Consider the following 17,903-nt stretch of genomic DNA (forward strand, 5'->3'; position numbering starts at 1 on the left):
TTTTTGTGTTTTTTGTGTCTTTTTTTGTTCATTTAGTGTCCTTTTTTTGTCTTTTTGTCCATTTTGTGACTTTTTTTGTCATTTTAAGTTTATTGTTTATTTTGTGTCTATTTGTTTACAGTGCAGTAACTTAACATAGTTCATGTTCAAATGCATGTTTAAAAGTATAAATAGGAATACAAAAGGTTTGAAGCAAATAAAAAATAACCACTTACTGTGATTTCTTTTTTTTCCCAGTGCAAGAACAGCAGACCAACATTAATTACAAAAAGTAATTTTGTGCATTTTTACACTGCACTTTTGTGTCTTTTTTGTTCATTTTGTGTCTTCTTTGTGTCTTTTTTGTTTATTTTGTGTCTTTTTTGTTCATTTTGTGTATTTTTTTTGTCTTTTTTGTGTCTTTTTTGTTCATTTTGTGACTTTTGTGAAAGGATAGTGTTTTATGGAGTTGCAGACGTTGTAGTGGTCTGCATGTAATGTGCAAATTCTGTTATTAGCGATTAGCATGCTAAGCGGAGATTTAGCTTTATTCACTTCTTATGTTGCATCTCCCACTATACGAGTACATACTTCCTACAGGCACTGCACTAGTGTTTATAAAAATCAAAGGTTTCCCAGTTTCATCATTAGATATTTTGTCTCAAATCTCAAATTATTATTCGTCCAAGTCAAGTGTTTTTCTTACTCACTCACACTGGATTAGAGAAATTATGACCTGAATGAATATAGAGAAAATTCTGTATATTATACAGGGAATGGAGAGTTAATTTTACTTTACTTTAAGTTTTGGCGCCCATTCTTAACAATTTTGAAGAAACCTACTACAGTCATCTCAGAGTAGCTGAGCTTTTCTTCAGAGACAAGTTATATCATTTAAACTAGAACAAAATCTCACAAAAAAAAAACACTAAAAAAGTGTGTACATGCGTACGTGTGAATGAACACGACGTCTGTCTCTGCTCAAGGAAGAAACATTTGAGAGCAGGAATAATACCCGGAACGCCAAACCACAGAAACACATTTGATCATTGTTCTTTTCCTCGTGACGTATTAAAATGTCAGCTGATTAAAAAAAGATCTCAACGTGGCACTCAATATAATTACAGCTGTCACGAAGAGACGCGGGTCAGACAGGTTTGTTCAGTTCAGTCAAGAACAACACCTTGATCATCTTCAGGTCATTATGTCACATACATCACACTTCATTTAACCCTTAATAGGGTTAATACTCATTGAAATACATGCAAATTCCAAATTTCAACCCAAGAGAATATTACATACTGCCAGAATGTGGACTCTGGAATGGGGGAGGGGGGTAATATTTTGAGAAATACATTTTAGAGATTAAAGTGGCAAATCTAGGAGAAAAAAATGTGCAGGTTTATGAGATTTAAAGTGGTGAATAAGCGATAAAAAAGTTGTCTTTTTTAAATATATTTTTTTCTTTTTTGGTAATTCTGTGTATTTTTCTGTCATTTTGTGTCTTTTTTCTGTCATTTTGTGTATTTTTTGGTAATTTTGTCTTTTTTGGTAATTTTGTGTCTTTTTTGTGTCATTTTGTGTCTTTTTAAAATAATTTTGTGTGTTTTTTGGTAAATACGTGCAAATTCCAAATTTCAACCCTAGAGAATATTATATACTGCCAGAATGTGGACTCTGGAATGGGGGAGGGGGGTAATATTTGAGAAATAAATTAACTAGATTAAAGTGGCAAATCTAGGAGAAAAAAAGTTGCAGGTTTCTGAGATTTAAAGTGGTGAATCTGCGAGAAAAAAGTTTTTTTTTTTTCACATATTCTTGTAAATCTGCAACTTTTGTGGCGCAGATTCACCACTTTAAATCTCATAAATCTGCAACTTTTTTTCTTGTAGATTTGCCACTTTAATCTCGTAAATTTGCAACTTTTTTCTCGAAATATTACCTCCCCACCCCCGGGTTTGTATTTTTATTTTTATTCATACTTAATATGCCCTAATATGCTGTAATAGTCAAGTTCTCCTGGGGAAAACTGACATGGCTATTTTCCAAGTGGTCAATTCTGCCCGACAAAGCCTAATTGCAGTAACTACACAAAAAGTACAACTGTATTGATGATGTCATATTCATGCTCAAAAATCATGATGATTTATTTGACCTTTGACCCCAAAAATGTAGTTACTGCACTCTGGTTTTTATTTCATCACTATCTAGATAATAATTTCCCTTTCAAATTTCAACATTTCCATATTAAACATACCTTTTAAAATTGGTATTTTGTATTTAAATAGTTTTGAGACACTGAATTTCAAGTCTTCATTAAATGTAATGTAATAAATTAAATAAATGTATCAATATAATGTGTTATTTCCACTTTTTGAACTTAATTACTGACATAAATCAACTTTTCTTTGATATTCTAATTTATTGAGATGCACCAAAGTCATCATCACAAAATGGTTTTAAAAAATAATATTTGTGTTGATCCTGAAAAAGTGAGATTTGTGGTCCGTCTGCAGCACGCCATCTCTATTTTTTATTTTTTTTATTTTTACTGATTTGACTTTTACATCCTTGCAACTTGTGAATCTGTTATTAAAACACATGGTATTTACTATTTGAATATTTCATATAAACTTGGTTTCAGTGTTTCCTTCAGAGTTTCCTTTTGTAATATTCTTAGAAACTTTCCAAAATTGTTTCATAACTAAAGGACAAAATTGCACAAAGTTATGATCTGATTTTTTGATATTGACCCGTCAGTGACGTTATTGAAGCTGTGATGGAAAATTACTGCACTTTAAAATAACCAGCTGGCGTTTAAACAGTTTTAAACCTGAGTTATACCTACAGAGCAATGATAAAATAAAAATAAAAACATTTTAATTTATTGTAAAAGTGCTTCATTCATAATTTTACTTTAGTTTCTTTTATAAGTTGCAGACAGAAAAGCCAACGCCCTTAATATAATATTTTATTGTTTTTATTAATCATATTGTAGCTGGTTGACCTCATTTTAATACCTCGGTGTGTTCTTGGTAAACATATTTTGAGTTTTGATTGTTTGTTGATGAATATCTTGCAGGTTTCTTTATCTCTTCTGTCAATCAGAAAGATCAAACCACAAAGTCAAAGAGTTTAAAGTCACTCTGACTGTGTGTCACCTTACAGACATTATGACCTGCTGGTTCTATGGAACAACAAGCACAAATGTTTAATACACTTTTCACTCTGACTTGAAATAACTGATTCTTAGTCATGGCTGGGTGCAGGATAGACAGTCAGAATTACTCAGCACAAAACAACTTCCTTCTTCCTGCAAAAGTATTTTTTCAGATTCAAGACTTACTGGTGCAGAATCCATAAAATGATTTGTGTTTGATGTTTGTTGATTCCAACAATCAAAAAGTCTGAATTTGTAAGTTGTGTGGCAAGAAATACAGTCAAATAACAAGTAAAAAAGACAATATTGTCCTCTGATATAGTGGAGTATTTTTGATTATTTTATTTGGATCCCCATTGCACAACTGCAGCTATTCTTCCTGGGGTCCGAAATATAATATAATGTACATACAACTTTAATTTAAACAAACTTAAAGAAAAGAAACCAACAACAACAACAACAAAAAAAAAGAAAGAAAAACAAAAAGAAAACCAAGAATATAAAAGATAGCAAAGCTTCAAATATATTCTACATCGTTCTATTTTTGAATTTATTCTACATCTTTATGTTTAATATCCATTACTTAAAGATAGATTTCCTACATAGTTTAATACACTATAGCTATATTCATTAGTTAATATACCTTACTAACATATTATTCTATATTTTTGAATATAGAAAATATACATAGAAATATAGAAAAAAATGCTAAATTAATAGTAATAATTTCCATATATATCCATTTAGGAGATGTTATTTCATCTTTCTATTAAATATCCATTACTTAAAGCTAGATGTTATATATAATTTAATACTATATAGCTGTGTTTATTAGGTAGTAGTTGTTATTCTTTATTGAACCATATTATTCTATATCTTTAATGGAGTTCATTTATTAATAAAAATTTCATAATTCGTAAATTTATCAATTAAAGAGATGTTTTTTCAATAATAATTTATTGTACATTGCTGAGTAGAAGTTTAAAGTATCAGAAAAAAGAAATAAAAGAACCTTAGATTGTATGTATGTACTACACTGGTTAAGTAAATGTACTGTAGTGCAGTTTGATACGAAATTAATTTACTTTAAATGGTCCTTAAACAATAATATAATATAAAACTCAGAAAATCAACTTCATTGATAGTAGGAAACAACTTTAAACACAAGGAATTGTGGGTAGAAAGTGACTTACAGGTGGTCTCAGGTGTAAATAATAGAATAAATTTAATGATGTCTTGATTTTAATTTAGCTTGATAACAAATGAGTTCAGGTCGCCCCCTGCTGGATGGAAACACAAACCACATGGACAGGATGTTTATCATTAAAACCACTCTGGAAAATATTTTGATACAAGTAAAAGTCTTTTATGTAATGGTTATGTTAGATATTTTACATTTTTTTATTTATTCTTTATCTAAAATAATCAGCGATTGATTGATACTGATATTAATCCTACAACACTGATGTTTATTTAGCCATTTATCACATTTATTTTATTTATTATTCATTTTTATTTCTAGAATTGATTGACAATGCAATACACTGTATTTATAATGTGTAATAATGTAAAATATTTTAAATAAAGATTTGTTTAAGAAGGCAGCCATCTGGGTATATTTGCAGTCATATTTTTTGTAAAATAGATACAAAATCCACATGGAAAATGTTTATGTTAATTCCAGTTTAGAATATTCTCCATATGAGTTTCTATATCGGTAATCTATAAACCCCTTTTTAAAAAAAATTAATTAATTTTTATACTTTTTTATTATTCTATTCTATTTTCTTTTCTTTTTTTTTTTTTTTAACTCTAACTCTGTTTTTAGATTGAGATTGTATTACTATTTTATTGTTTTACTGTTTTTAGTATTTTATTGTTTTCATTGTTTTTATTCATAACGAGAGCTAGTTCAAGAAAATATCTTTATTTTCATAATTTGCAAGTAAAAATGTAAAATGTATCATTACTGGTATAAAAAAGATTTTTAAAGTGTGCATATTAATCGATAGAAACTTATTTTTCAAATATGTGTCTTTAAGTCCTTTAAGTTAAAGAAACCAAAATTTAAAAATTAGGAAGCATCATAAAACAAATAAAAGACCACGTAACAAACCTTGCAACACGTAGACCATCCAATATAAATTAAAATAATTAATTATTTTATTTTTTTAACTCTAACTCTGTTTTTAGATTGAGATTTTATTACTATTTTATTTTTTTTACTGTTTTAAGTATGTCATTGTTTTTATTTATAACTATATTTGTGTATGATTTTTATTGTATTTTCATAACTTTACAGCACTTTGGTCAAGTAAGATTGTTTTTAAATGTCCTCTGTAAATAAACTTTGACTTTAAAATTGTTATCCGATATTGATTGATGCAATACACTGTTTATATAATGTGTAATAATGTTAAATATTTTAAATAAAGTTATTTTGGGGGAAGACAGCATTCTGAGTATCTTTGCAGAGCTATATTTTTTTGTAAAATTGATAGAAAAAATCCACAAAGAAATGTTTATTTTAATTCCAGCTCAGAATATTCTCCATATGAGTTTCTACCGTTTATCAGTAATCTGTAAATGAGTCAGGATTATTTTAGAGGTTTTGAATTCATAAATAAAAACAAGATAACTTTGGTAAAATATTTTAATAAATCATTTTAGAATGAAAGGAAAGGAAGTCAGTATTAAAAAACAAATGAAATAAGTAAATAAATCACGAGAGGAGACGCAGACATATTTATAAAACTTTTTTATTCATTTTTTAAATCGAAGGCTAACTGAAATGTGTCCGATTCATACCAAAGTTCTGTGACAACAACAACAAACCATTGTCTTCAGTTTGTATCAAACAGAAGAAAACAACAACGTAACAAACCTTGCAACACGTAGACCATCCAATATAAATTATTATAAATTAATTATTTTATTTTATTTTTTTAACTCTAACTCTGTTTTTCGATTGAGATTTTATTACTATTTTATTGTTTTACTGTTTTTAGTATTTTATTGTTTTTATTTATAACTATTTTTGTGTATGATTTTTATTGTATTTTAATAACTGTACAGCACATTGGTCAACTAAGGTTGTTTTCAAATGTGCTCTATAAATAAACTTTGAAACTTTGATGATAAAATGAATATCTGTCTCAAAAATCCCAAATTGGTCTAGAAATGATTGATGCAATACACTGTTTATAGAATGTGTAATAAAGGAAGTCAGTATTAAAAAACAAATAAAAGAAGTAAATAAATAACGAGAGGAGACGCAGACATATTTATAAAACTTTTTTATTCATTTTTTAAATCGAAGGCTAACTGAAATGTGTCCGATTCATACCAAAGTTCTGTGACAACAACAACAAACCATTGTCTTCAGTTAGCATCAAACAGAAGAAAACAACAACGTAACAAACCTTTGCAACACGTAGACCATCCAATATAAATTAAAATAAACGGCTTTTAATACACAAATAAGCAATTATTATCATTGAGGATAAGTAGGCCTGTATATAAGTGTGTGAGCCATGCTGTGAACAGAGAACAGACAGTTAAACCTGAAACACTGCAGCTGCAGCTTCACCTTCAGCTTCAACAGGGAGGCTGCAGCTCAGCTTCTATCAGGGAAACCAAAAGTTTTTCTACAAAAAAACAGATCAGGGTTCCTGCACACGGTATCTGACATCTCGACTCAAGTAGAAGATTGTGTGTTTGTGTGTGTTTGTGTGCAGGAACCCTGAGCGGAACAAACAAACTGATCTATTGTACAAGTCCCACATTTTTTTAGATGCTTGCAGGATAAAACTCAACAACAGGTGGAAGACTTCTACAATAGTCACTGCAGCGGCGGACGAGCGTCCTGTAAGATATCGAGGCTTGTTTAAATATGCACACATACTGTACTGTACTGCAACCAAAAGAGAGTGTTTTTTTTCTGTATATTTTCTTCAACATTGTCAGAGGAAAAGGCGCGATGCAGCGCTGATTCAAAGAGCAGAACACAACGAGGCAGAATGAGCAACAAACACTAAAGAGGAGAACGTTTCTTTTCTTTTCTTTTTTCACACTTTGCCTTCCTCCAGTCCACCAGTGGTTCATGAGTTCTGCTTCAAGGCTTTTCTTTTAAATAGTTGTGTACTTAACAGACTTGTCTAGGGGTCAACAGCTGTAACAGGAGCTGGAGAAAAGCATCGTGGGAAGAAAAAAAAAGCGTCTCCCCCCAAAGAAAATAAGAAAAGTTCAAGTTCAGGTGTAATTCTTGTCTGTTTCTCAGCAACAAGAATCTGGTTTTAGGATGATTCCTTCTTTGGAAATGTCTTTAATGGAGCTGTGGACACAAGACTGGCTGTAGTGTGTGTGTGTGTGTGTGTGTGTGTGTGTGTGTTTCAGAGGCCAGAGACTTTTTTAAAATAGATTTTTCAGTCAGCCGTGTTGGCTGATAATGTTTCTTATGCTGCGTTCCATTAAATGCCAGAAGGAAAAACCAAAATCTCAGCTGGTAGGTTGCAGTTTTTCAACAGGTTTAATTTGATAAAGTAGAAGAAATATGGCTGCATTATCCATGGTTAAGCATTTTTAGGCATTTTGAAATTTGACCAATTTTGACAAAAAATCGACAGACTATAAGTGACCATTTTTAAGCATTTTTAGGCATTTTGAAATTTGACCAATTTTCACAATAATTGTCATCATCATTTTTGGACATCCCATAATATGTTATTTTTCTGTTATTTCTGGTCATATAACGCTACCAAATGTATCAAGAGACTATAATTGACCAATTTTAAGCATTTTTAGGCATTTTGAAATTTGACCAATTTTGACAAAATTCGACAGGCGGGCGGTGTCGTTTTTGGACATCCCATAATATGTTTTTTTTTATGTCGTTTCTGAACATATTATGCCACCACATGTATCAACAGACTATAAGTGACCAATTTTAAGCATTTTTAGACATTTTGATATTCAACCAATTCTGACAAAAATCGACAGGAGTGGGGTTGTTGGGGTGGGGTCATTTTTGGACATCAAATAATATGTTATTTTTCTGTTATTTCTGGTCATATGACGCTACCAGATGTATCAAAAGACTATAATTGACCCATTTTAAGCATTTTTAGGCATTTGGAAATTTGACCAATTCTCTTTCTGTCATATTATGCTACCACATGTATCAACAGACATACAGGAAGTTAGCAATTGAGCTTTCGATGCAACTGAGTGGCTTTATTTATTCTGATGATTCAATGCATTTCAGATCATGTTATGCAAAAAATACAACTTCAATGAAGTTCATAGATGTTAACAAAGTGTCTTGACTCTCCGTCATCACTGGAATGCAGCATAAGTAACTTTTTTCATCATTAGGGAAGCCCATATTAGTCAGGAAAATTAAAAAAAACACTTAAAATGAAAAAAGAAGCATTTTTTTGACAGCAAATCTTCTCATTTTGACAAGTTTTTTCCCCCTTAGTAAATCAGAAATCAGAGTATTTTTGACAAAAACAATCTCACTACAGTCTCATAACTCTCAGTAAGAAGCATAATCCTGCAGGACTGGAGGCTGCAATTAATAGGACGTTACGAAATTAACTCTTAAAACAAGATCAATTATCTAACACTTCTAAATCTAAGGTTGTTTTTTTTTTATCTTGGTAAGAAACAAATAATCATCAGGTCACTCTGCTGCTTGCAGCTTTATTTATCTTATTTTAAGAGTAAATTTCTTATTTTAAGCGTTCAACATGCTTATGCTTAAATTAAGATTATTAAATCTAGAAATAAGCATGTTGAATGCTTAAAATAAGAAATTAACTCTTAAAACAAGATAAATTAAAGCTGCCAGCAGTGATGAACTGATCCAAGCAGAGAGACCTGCAAATTATTTGGTTCTTACCAAGATAAAAAAAAAAACTTTAGATTTTGAAGTGTTAGATCATTTATCTTGTTTTAAGAGTTAATTTCTTATTTTAAGTGTTCAACATGCTTATTTCTAGATTCAACAATCTTAATTTAATAAATCTTGCCAAGGTAAGTTATCTGTCCATGCAGCAAGATCATTTCCCTCAGATTTACTGTTTTTATCTTGTTTTTAGACTAAACACCTTTTTTTTTTACTTGTTCAGCAGATGTTTCAGTTGTAGATTTATCATCCAGAATAATCTTTTACTGAGTATTTTTGTTCTTGTCATTCCAAATCAAATCTTTTTTTCCCTTTTCCTGCTGTGAATGGACTTCCATACGTCATGGCCGTGTCATGAGAAGCATGTTATTAATATGTTTGTTGCAGTTTAATTGTCAAAAGGCAACACTAGTGGAGTATCTGAGTATCTGAAGGGTTTTTGTTGGACTGTGATGTGTTTTGCAGACGGACGAAGTCTCCGTTGAGCCCGGACCCCAGAAGGCACACATGTAGACGCTGGGCCGGGCCGCCAGAGATGATTGGTGGACAGACTGGGTGACTGGATGTCTACGAGATAAAGAAGTATACTTAAACTTGTAAGTGCGTGGAGGAAGACCTCAGGACTGATGGTGTGAACGTACAGCGGTGGCGGTTTGCACACGTTTTAATTCATCTTTTTTTTTTTTAAATCCTCTGACAAATCGCTTGCTTTAAGCTAAAAATGGCACTTAAAAGCAGAAGTACATTTTCTTTTTTATTTACACGTCCTCCCAGTGATCTGCAGCGTGTGTGTGTGTGTGTGTGTGTGTGTGTGTGTGTTAGGTAGTTTTACACTCTCAAAGTTGGTTTTACAAAAAGAGAAAAAAAAACAAAAAAAAGTTTTTTTGTGATCGATGGATTGAAGAAAAAATGACATGTTTTGTTCTCAAGTGAATAAACAACAATAAAAACAACAACAACAACAATAAAAAAACTTATAACATTTAGCACACTACGTTAAAATATGACTAATATTATCAAAAAGGCAAATAGTAGGTGTATTGCAACGCTCTCTGCGGCATCACTATCAAAAACATCAATCTTCATCATCCTCAATCTCATCATCATCATCATCATCATCCAATCATCATCATCATCTGAGACAGTAAGGAGGCGTGGCCTGGGATGATTGACAGCCCAAACTAGCCACTCACGTTTCGCCCCGTCTCAGCGCAGGCAGGCACACTTGTACGACATAGCAACAATAATAAACGAACGTTTTTTTTCGAAAAGAGACCGAAAAAGACAGCCAGCCAATGGCAGCGAGGGCCGGGCTGAGAGGAGCTCTGTCATTGGACGGCAGGCATCTCCAGGGAACAGGAGGAGCTCGATCAGACAGGAAGGAGGAGGAGGAGGAGGAGGAGGAGGGCCAGGTGTGTGTGTGTGTGTGTTAGATAAATGTTTTTGCTATCTTGTGTGGTCCACAATAAGAACAAAAATGTATGTGGACGTATGAAAGTGCACCTGTGTGTGTGGAAGGTCTGGTTCTTAGTTTGTTTAGTCTGAGCTGCGTGTGTGTGTGTGTTTAGTTTTTGTCTAGACAGCTGGAGGTCTTTCCCAGGGCAAGTCAGTGTACATTAGGAGCACACACACACACACACACACACACACACACACACACATTCTTGTACTTCTATCTTTGTGAGGTCCCTCATTGGAACAGTGAATTTTTCATTAGTTTTAGTTTTAATGTCATTGTGAATTTTTGTTTTCAGTTTCAGTTAGTTTTAATGAGTTTTTAGAGTGAGTTTGCTAGTTTTAGTTTAGTTTTTATTAGTTGTAGTGTTTTGTAATGGGGTATTTGTTGGGTGGGAGATTAAAAGAGGTCACAGTAAATTTTGCCTTTATTTCCTTTGTCTGATCCATCTTCATTATGAATGAAAAAAGTTGACAAAGACAAAAACGAAGGACATTTTCACTATGATTGTAGTTAGTTTTGTAACCAGTTTGTTATCATTTTTTAAAAACTCTCATTTTTATTTCAGTTAACAAAAATGTTTTTCCAATTCTAGTTTTCGTTATTTCGTTTCCTTTTCGTTTACTATAATAACCTTGTTCCCTAGCCCCTGATGTTAACCCTAACATGAACCTAACTGTAACCTTTAACCCTAAATTAAAGTGTGAAATCTTAAAAAAGCCTTTAAAGAAATGAGGACCGGCCGAAATGTCCTCACTTTGCAAAAATGTCCTCACTCTTTTGGTTAAAAACGTGTTCCGGTCCTCACTATGTGGGAAGTACAAGAACACACACACACACACACACACACACACACACATACACTGCTCTGGGAATAGAGAGTGTGACCAGTTCAAACAGATACAGATTGTTTCTGGCTGGGAGACAGAAAGCGGATCGGTTTCATATGTGAACAATAGTTTATGTGGCTTTGGCTCAACTGACTCCACTGGAGCTGAGGTTAAAGGGATAGTTTGGATTTTTTGGAGTGTGGTTGCATGAAGTATTTATCCACAGTCAGAGTATTACAGGCAGTAGAGGCAGTCGGCACGCCCACAGTTTGGAGAAACAGTCACAGAAGCTGAATAATTCACTGCTGTGGTTGGGGACGGCTGCAAAAAACTATTTCAGACACCCGAAAATCAATCAATTTAAGTGTAAACTACAGTCATGGAACAAAATTATAAGACCACCCTTGTTTTCTCCTGCTTTCTTGTTCATTTTAACGCCTGGTGCAACTTAAAGGTACATTTGATTGGACAAATATAATGATAACAACAAAAATAGCTGATAAGAGTTTAATTTAAGAGCTGATATCTAGACATTTAACATGGTTTTCTGATAATTATTTTGGTTTTTATCAAGAAAACCATGGAAAATGTCTAGATATCAGCTCTTAAATTAAACTCTTATCAGCTATTTTTGTTGTTATTATTATATTTGTCCAAACAAATGCACCTTTAGTTGTACCAGGCATTAAAATGAACAAGAAATGGAAGAAAACAATGGTATAGTAATGTTTTTCCATGACTGTATATTTAGAATGTGTTCCTCATTGTACTTTGCCATCAGACAATCCTGTTTGAGTTCACACAGGAGGAACTGAAGCTTTTATCTCCACTCTCTTTAAAGCCACCAGACTCCATTAACAAAAACACTAATTTTATCTCGCATACATAGAAGTTGCTGGTCTACTTGTGCCTGAATCCGTCAGTTAGTTTGTGTTACTGTGTGACTTATGGCGTTTTCAAGGGTTGATTCAGATTCACCAAAGTCACACAATAACACAAAGAAACTACCTGATTCAGGCAGAAGTAGACCAGCAACTCCTGTGTACTGGGAGGTAAAATTAGTGTTTTTTTCAATGGAGTCTGGTGGCTTTAAAGAGAGTATACGAAGGCTTCAGTTCCTCTTGTGCAAACTTAAACACGAATGTCTCACAGCAAGGTAAAGCGGTGAAAATATTCAAAATATAGCATAAAATTTAAGCAATTCTGATTTTTTTTTAAGGTGGCTGAAGTATTTTAGCTGCTGCAGCTTCTGTGTCTGAGCTCCTGCCTGCTTCTAGAAACTGGGCACATGCCTATTATTATTATAATTATTATTAAAAAAACACAATCCTGAGTTACATCAAATTCTAGAGACTGTGTTTTCAACAAAAATAACTTTTTGGTGGATTTGGTGGCTCTAGAGGAACTGGAGTGGAGGAATAAAGATAAATATTTACTGAGAATATTACTGGTGGCCTATCAATAATCAATAATGAAGAATTGGCTGAAGTAAACCTAGTGCAGATGAATGGATTGATATTGTGTACAGCATCTTTGTAATGGAAAGAGATTGGACTATCAGAATACTTTCATTTCTTTGTACCTTTCCCTTTTTCTTTTTTTTTGGGGGTGTTTTCCAATCCCCTTTTGTACGCTTTTACTTTTCCCTTGATCATTTCTGTCTATTTGTCTATAGGTCTTCATGTTGATTGTTTGTTTGTTCATTTGTATGTAAAAACAAAAACCAATAACAAGAAAAAGGACAAAAAAACAAAAACCACAATCCAAACTATCCCTTTAAAGTGTCACAGCTTTCTGCAGCAGACAGAGCAGTTATTACCACGAGGTTAAAGAATGAAAAACTGAAAGGATGTAATTCAACTGTTATCTCCTCTCTGCATGTAAACACCAGACAGTGTGTGTGTGTGTGTGTGTGTGTGTGTGTGTGTGTGCATGTATAATGATGAGTTAAAGTGTGATTATAGTTTCCCGTCCTCTTTCCTCCTGTCTTTTTTTTTTTTTTGTATCGTCAGCCAGCGCAGGTTTCCCTGAAGCGAGAGATTAATCCTACACCGTTTTACTTCTCATCACTCTACTCTAGCTCTATTATTTTAAATTATAACTACTCTCATTTGTTTCTACTGTGACAGCTTGTATCAGAGCCCGTCCAGTCTTCTCTTACCCGCTGCAAACCCTCCGGGGCCAGGAACCAAACCATTTATTAAAATAAGGAAACAGCCCAGTTTAAAGTTTAATACTGGGAAGAAAAGATAAAGGGAAGAGTCATAAGTTATTCAAACTTGTAAGGCTCGTAATCTCATTTAAAGGTGATTCATATTTGATTGATCCACTCTTCACTCCTTTAGCTGCTTTGGGTCAAAAGATTAATTTCTTTAAATTGTGATTTTTCTTTTCTTTCTTTAAGTGCTCGTCTTTAATTACAATCAGCACTGGAACCAAAGGAGAAAGAGAGACTGTAAACAAGGCAGAGAGAGGTGAATCGCAAAGAAATGACTTGATTATTTGTCTTTTTTTTGTACCGCAGATGTTTAACTGGAAACTAAATATTCATCTAAAAACAGCCTTTTGTTTAATGTCTGTTTTTAAAGGGCAAAACTCCAATTTACACTGTATACTGTTAGAAAATGAGTCAGTCATGGAGCTAAGTATCTGTTTTACTGAAAGGTAAATGACTGACTATATTCTTAAAAAAACAACTTCTGTTTTCAAGACTTTATTTCCAGAATTCTCAAAGATTCCTTAATATGCAGACATGGAAAAAAAATATAAGACTACACTTGATTTCTTCAATTTATTGTTCATTTTATTGCCTGGTACAACTAAAGGTAGTTTAGCATTTACAATTTTCCATGGTTTTCTTGATAATGATTTTGGTTATTATCAAGAAAACCATGGAAAATGGCTAGATATCAGCTGAGAGAGGACCTAACACTGAGCCCTGAGGAACACCTTCAACATTCGTCCAAACAAATGTACCTTTAGTTGCACCAGGCATTAAAATCAACAAGAAATTGAAGAAATCAAGGGCAGTCTTATAATTTTTCCATGACTGTACATTGAAATAGATCTACATTAAAAAAATAGTCCATCTGCTGCACAATAAGAAATATTTTTAACATAATTTGTGGTTACCAACTCCGTTTGGATTAAGAAACAGGAGTTGCAATTTAGGAAACAAGTTAAAAATTGTTTTATTATACAGCAGACTAAATATTTTATTTTCCATGGGTGGCTAGAAAACTCTTTAAGGATTCTGGAAATACTAATTATAATAATTCAAACCAACAGCAAGTGTTTTTAATAAAAATATAACGTGATAAGACTTATCTTTCAGTCAAACAGATCCTCAGATTTTTGACTCGACTGTACTGAAACAAAGAGGATTTGAGAATTCACCGTATCACATTATAAAATGTCTTTTTTTGGCCTTTTGTTAAACTGCGGTTGGGTTCGGTCCCTGTGGAGGGCGCTGTTGCATAAAGACTGGACACTAAAGTATCTTCACATCAATATAAATTCAACTAAAAGAGTTCCACTGAACACTTTTCACACAAAAAAGCTACAAAAAGATAAAATCTGCATGTTCTAATTTAACCTTTAACCTTTAAAGAGACGACACAAGACGAGTTGCTATTAACACTCGTGTCACTTTTCAACACTTCGGTGTGTCTAGTTTGAGACAACTCGTCCCGTGCTGCGTTCAAACACACAAAGAGTTCTGCTCCAAATCTGTAACCTCCACAGCGGGAAGAAAAAGAAGAAGAAGAAGAAGAAGAAAAAGAAGAAGAAGAAGAAAAGATGTCTGGGGCTGGGTGATGGCATTGAAAAAGCAGCCCAGACAGATTGTTTCCAGTTGAAAGACGGCTACAGTTTTTGGAGAACAACTCTTTGCATCTTTTTAAAAGCCTGGCATTAAAAAAGGTCATGGAATCTAACCTAGAATATAAAAAAAGGGCTCTACGGTTACATTTTATCGTCTGCTGCTGGCTGACAGAAGATTGTTGTCTCGTTCCTGGTGCAGTAAAGTGCTCAGAGATGCCTGCAGAAGAGAGACTCACCAGAGGGCACTGTGTGTGTTTTTGTGTATTTGTGTGTGTGTTGAGAAGGCAGGAGATATGCAACTTTAACAGGAAGTGATGTCGGTCTAATGTGTGCAGTCACAGCCGTGCACGGTCAGCATATCACTAGTTTAGGGGCCTGTAGGGCGACATGGCTTCCTTCCTCAGTAGTGCACTACGAAGGGGACGTTGGGTGTCTCTGGCTCTGCGTTGTGTCTCTCTCTTTTTCACTCGAGGAACAAAAAAAATCTTAAATAAAATAACACACAGCAGGATTAAAAGCTACTACGTCCTACTTCACTCTACTCTACTGTTACAATACACATTGTCGTGATTAGTTCAGACAATCGTTGGATGCGTCGACGTCTGATTAACGTCAGCAAACTGTGCTCGGCTTGTTTGGTCGAGGTAGTGACAGCCAGCTTTGGGATTGGCTAACGATTCGGCCAATGGGGATCAAGAGAGAGAGAGCTACAAGCAGTGTTTCTGATTGGGCCCACAGGTTGAATGCTGACTTGTGGTTGTGGCTCGCAGGACTCGGACATTTGCATAAATGAGGGATTTATTTTGTTTTTTTTATATATCAATGGTACAGTAACGTTATATCCGAGTCTGTTGAGCCACAGTCAGAATCTCCCGAATGATATGTTGGCGTGATAGCGGCTGCTGTGCACGGAGCTGGACCGGCCCTCTGGTAAGTCCTCGTGGTTTCAGGTCTCCCGGTCTGTTTTTTTTAACACCTCAATAGACAGAGCTCCTTCACAATAAAAGTCTCTCCCAAACGTTCCATCTGCGCATACTAAAAAATAGTGCAATTCTTTTCAGCAATTATATAAATAACTCTAAATTCGTGCTTTTAAGTTCGCTCTCGGTTTGCATACATGTGTGTATATATACTCAAAATGTAATACATGCCGACATGTATGTAGCAAAATGTTCAACGTGAAAGTTGGCACCCCAACGGATTAATGATGTTTCTTTTTTTTCTCTAAAACTAGACAACATATAAAACAAAAAACAAAAAAAACAAACATCTTTACTCATAAGAATCTATCAAGTTTAGAAAAATACCCCTTCTTTCTCTGTTTTCTCGCATCAATCATATTGCGGATTTCTTTCTTTTGCTGTGGTGAACAGTCTTGAACTTTGTGCAAACCTTCTTTAGAAAACATAAAATAAAATTAAAAAAAAGGATTTTTTAGCGACGACTCCTGCATCGGTTGGTCGTTATAAGGCAGAAAGTTTAGCTTGAGGACTTTTAGCACTGTGCTACGACTGGTAGGCTAGTTTAAGATAACGCTAACTAAGCTAAACTCTGTCTGGAAATATCTCAATGTGCTAACGTGTCCCAGTGATGCAGCTAAAGCCTGGTGCAGGAGTCACTGCCAACGTTTAAAAACAGAACTAAAAATGGAGTCAAAGCAGCGAGGGGGATTATCACCAGAAAACAAAACAAAACCTGGAAGAACCAAGAAGATTGCAACATTTCGCCATTTGCCTGGATAGAAAGATTTTTTTGTAAGCGCAAAACAGACGAACAAACAAACAAAAAGTTCTATAGAAACGAACAGAACAAGTAAATATTTATAATGAATGGAGGCTAGTTAGATCAGTCTAATGGAGGAGGGAGAAGGTGGAGTATTCCAGGGAAGAAGGTTTGTTTCCATCTTTCCCTTTGCACCTTCTGCCCTTCTTCTCTGACATCATCATCATCATCATCGGTTCATCTGAAGTGCTCCTCAGACAGGAAATAAGAAGCTGTGTGAACAGGAAGTACCAGATTTTCTCCTGCAACTGTGCTCCTGCAGGAGTGATGTGGTTTCCAGGTGTTCTTACCTAACAAGGAGGTCCTAGCCCGCTCCGACAGGTGGGGGAACAACTACAACTAACGTGAACCAGCCCTTAGAACCATTCAGTGGATGTTTTTTACCGTTCACCAGGTTGTTCCTCATTGGCTGCTGACCACTTCCAAAGTGGCGAGCAGACAAAATCCTGGTTTCTCCTCCTTCCTCCCCCTCCCCCCCCACCACATCGCAGGCTAGGAGTCAGGAAGCAGTACTGTCACACCTGCTGGGGCTTCTGGGATTTCTCCTTGGTATTCCTTGCGTTCCTGTTGTCCACGCTGCCTTGCTGCTGAGGCGGAGGTCGGAGCAGGCCGTGTATGAACGAGGACGGCGGCGCTTGTGACGACGGTACAGTCCGATGGCTGTGTCCGGGGCTCAGCGTGGTCGGGTGGTAGTAGTGTCCGATCACCTCGCTGTAGGTGGGCGGAGCTCCTTCTACTCTACTAGAGCCCTGCTTCTGGTGCCGGGACAAGGCCTCCTGGGCTTCTAGCACGCTGACGCCTGAATGGACACTCGGGGGCGGAGCCTGCAGACTGGAGGCACAACAACAATGAGTATGATGGGGGCAATGCAATTTGGTGCAATGCCATTTTTTTTTTCTTGTAGATTTGCCACTTTAATCTAGTAAATTTGCAACTTTTTACTCGAAATATATATATTTTTTTCAC

General features: G+C 34.6%; 1 protein-coding gene across 2 annotated transcripts in view; it reads right to left on the reverse strand.

The window, feature by feature from the left end:
- Positions 1–13,740: 13,740 nt before the first annotated feature.
- pmepa1 (prostate transmembrane protein, androgen induced 1) overlaps positions 13,741–17,903 on the reverse strand; it is a 69,097-nt gene continuing 64,934 nt past the window's right edge. For both annotated transcript variants that reach the window (XM_059330256.1, XM_059330257.1), the window contains exon 5: positions 13,741–17,768. In XM_059330256.1, coding sequence (XP_059186239.1) covers positions 17,453–17,768 — 316 coding nt within the window. In that variant the 3' untranslated portion in view covers positions 13,741–17,452. The remainder of the gene's footprint in view (positions 17,769–17,903) is intronic.

Source organism: Centropristis striata, chromosome 3 (genome assembly GCF_030273125.1).
Source record: "Centropristis striata isolate RG_2023a ecotype Rhode Island chromosome 3, C.striata_1.0, whole genome shotgun sequence".
In the NCBI taxonomy this organism is placed as follows: domain Eukaryota; kingdom Metazoa; phylum Chordata; class Actinopteri; order Perciformes; family Serranidae; genus Centropristis; species Centropristis striata.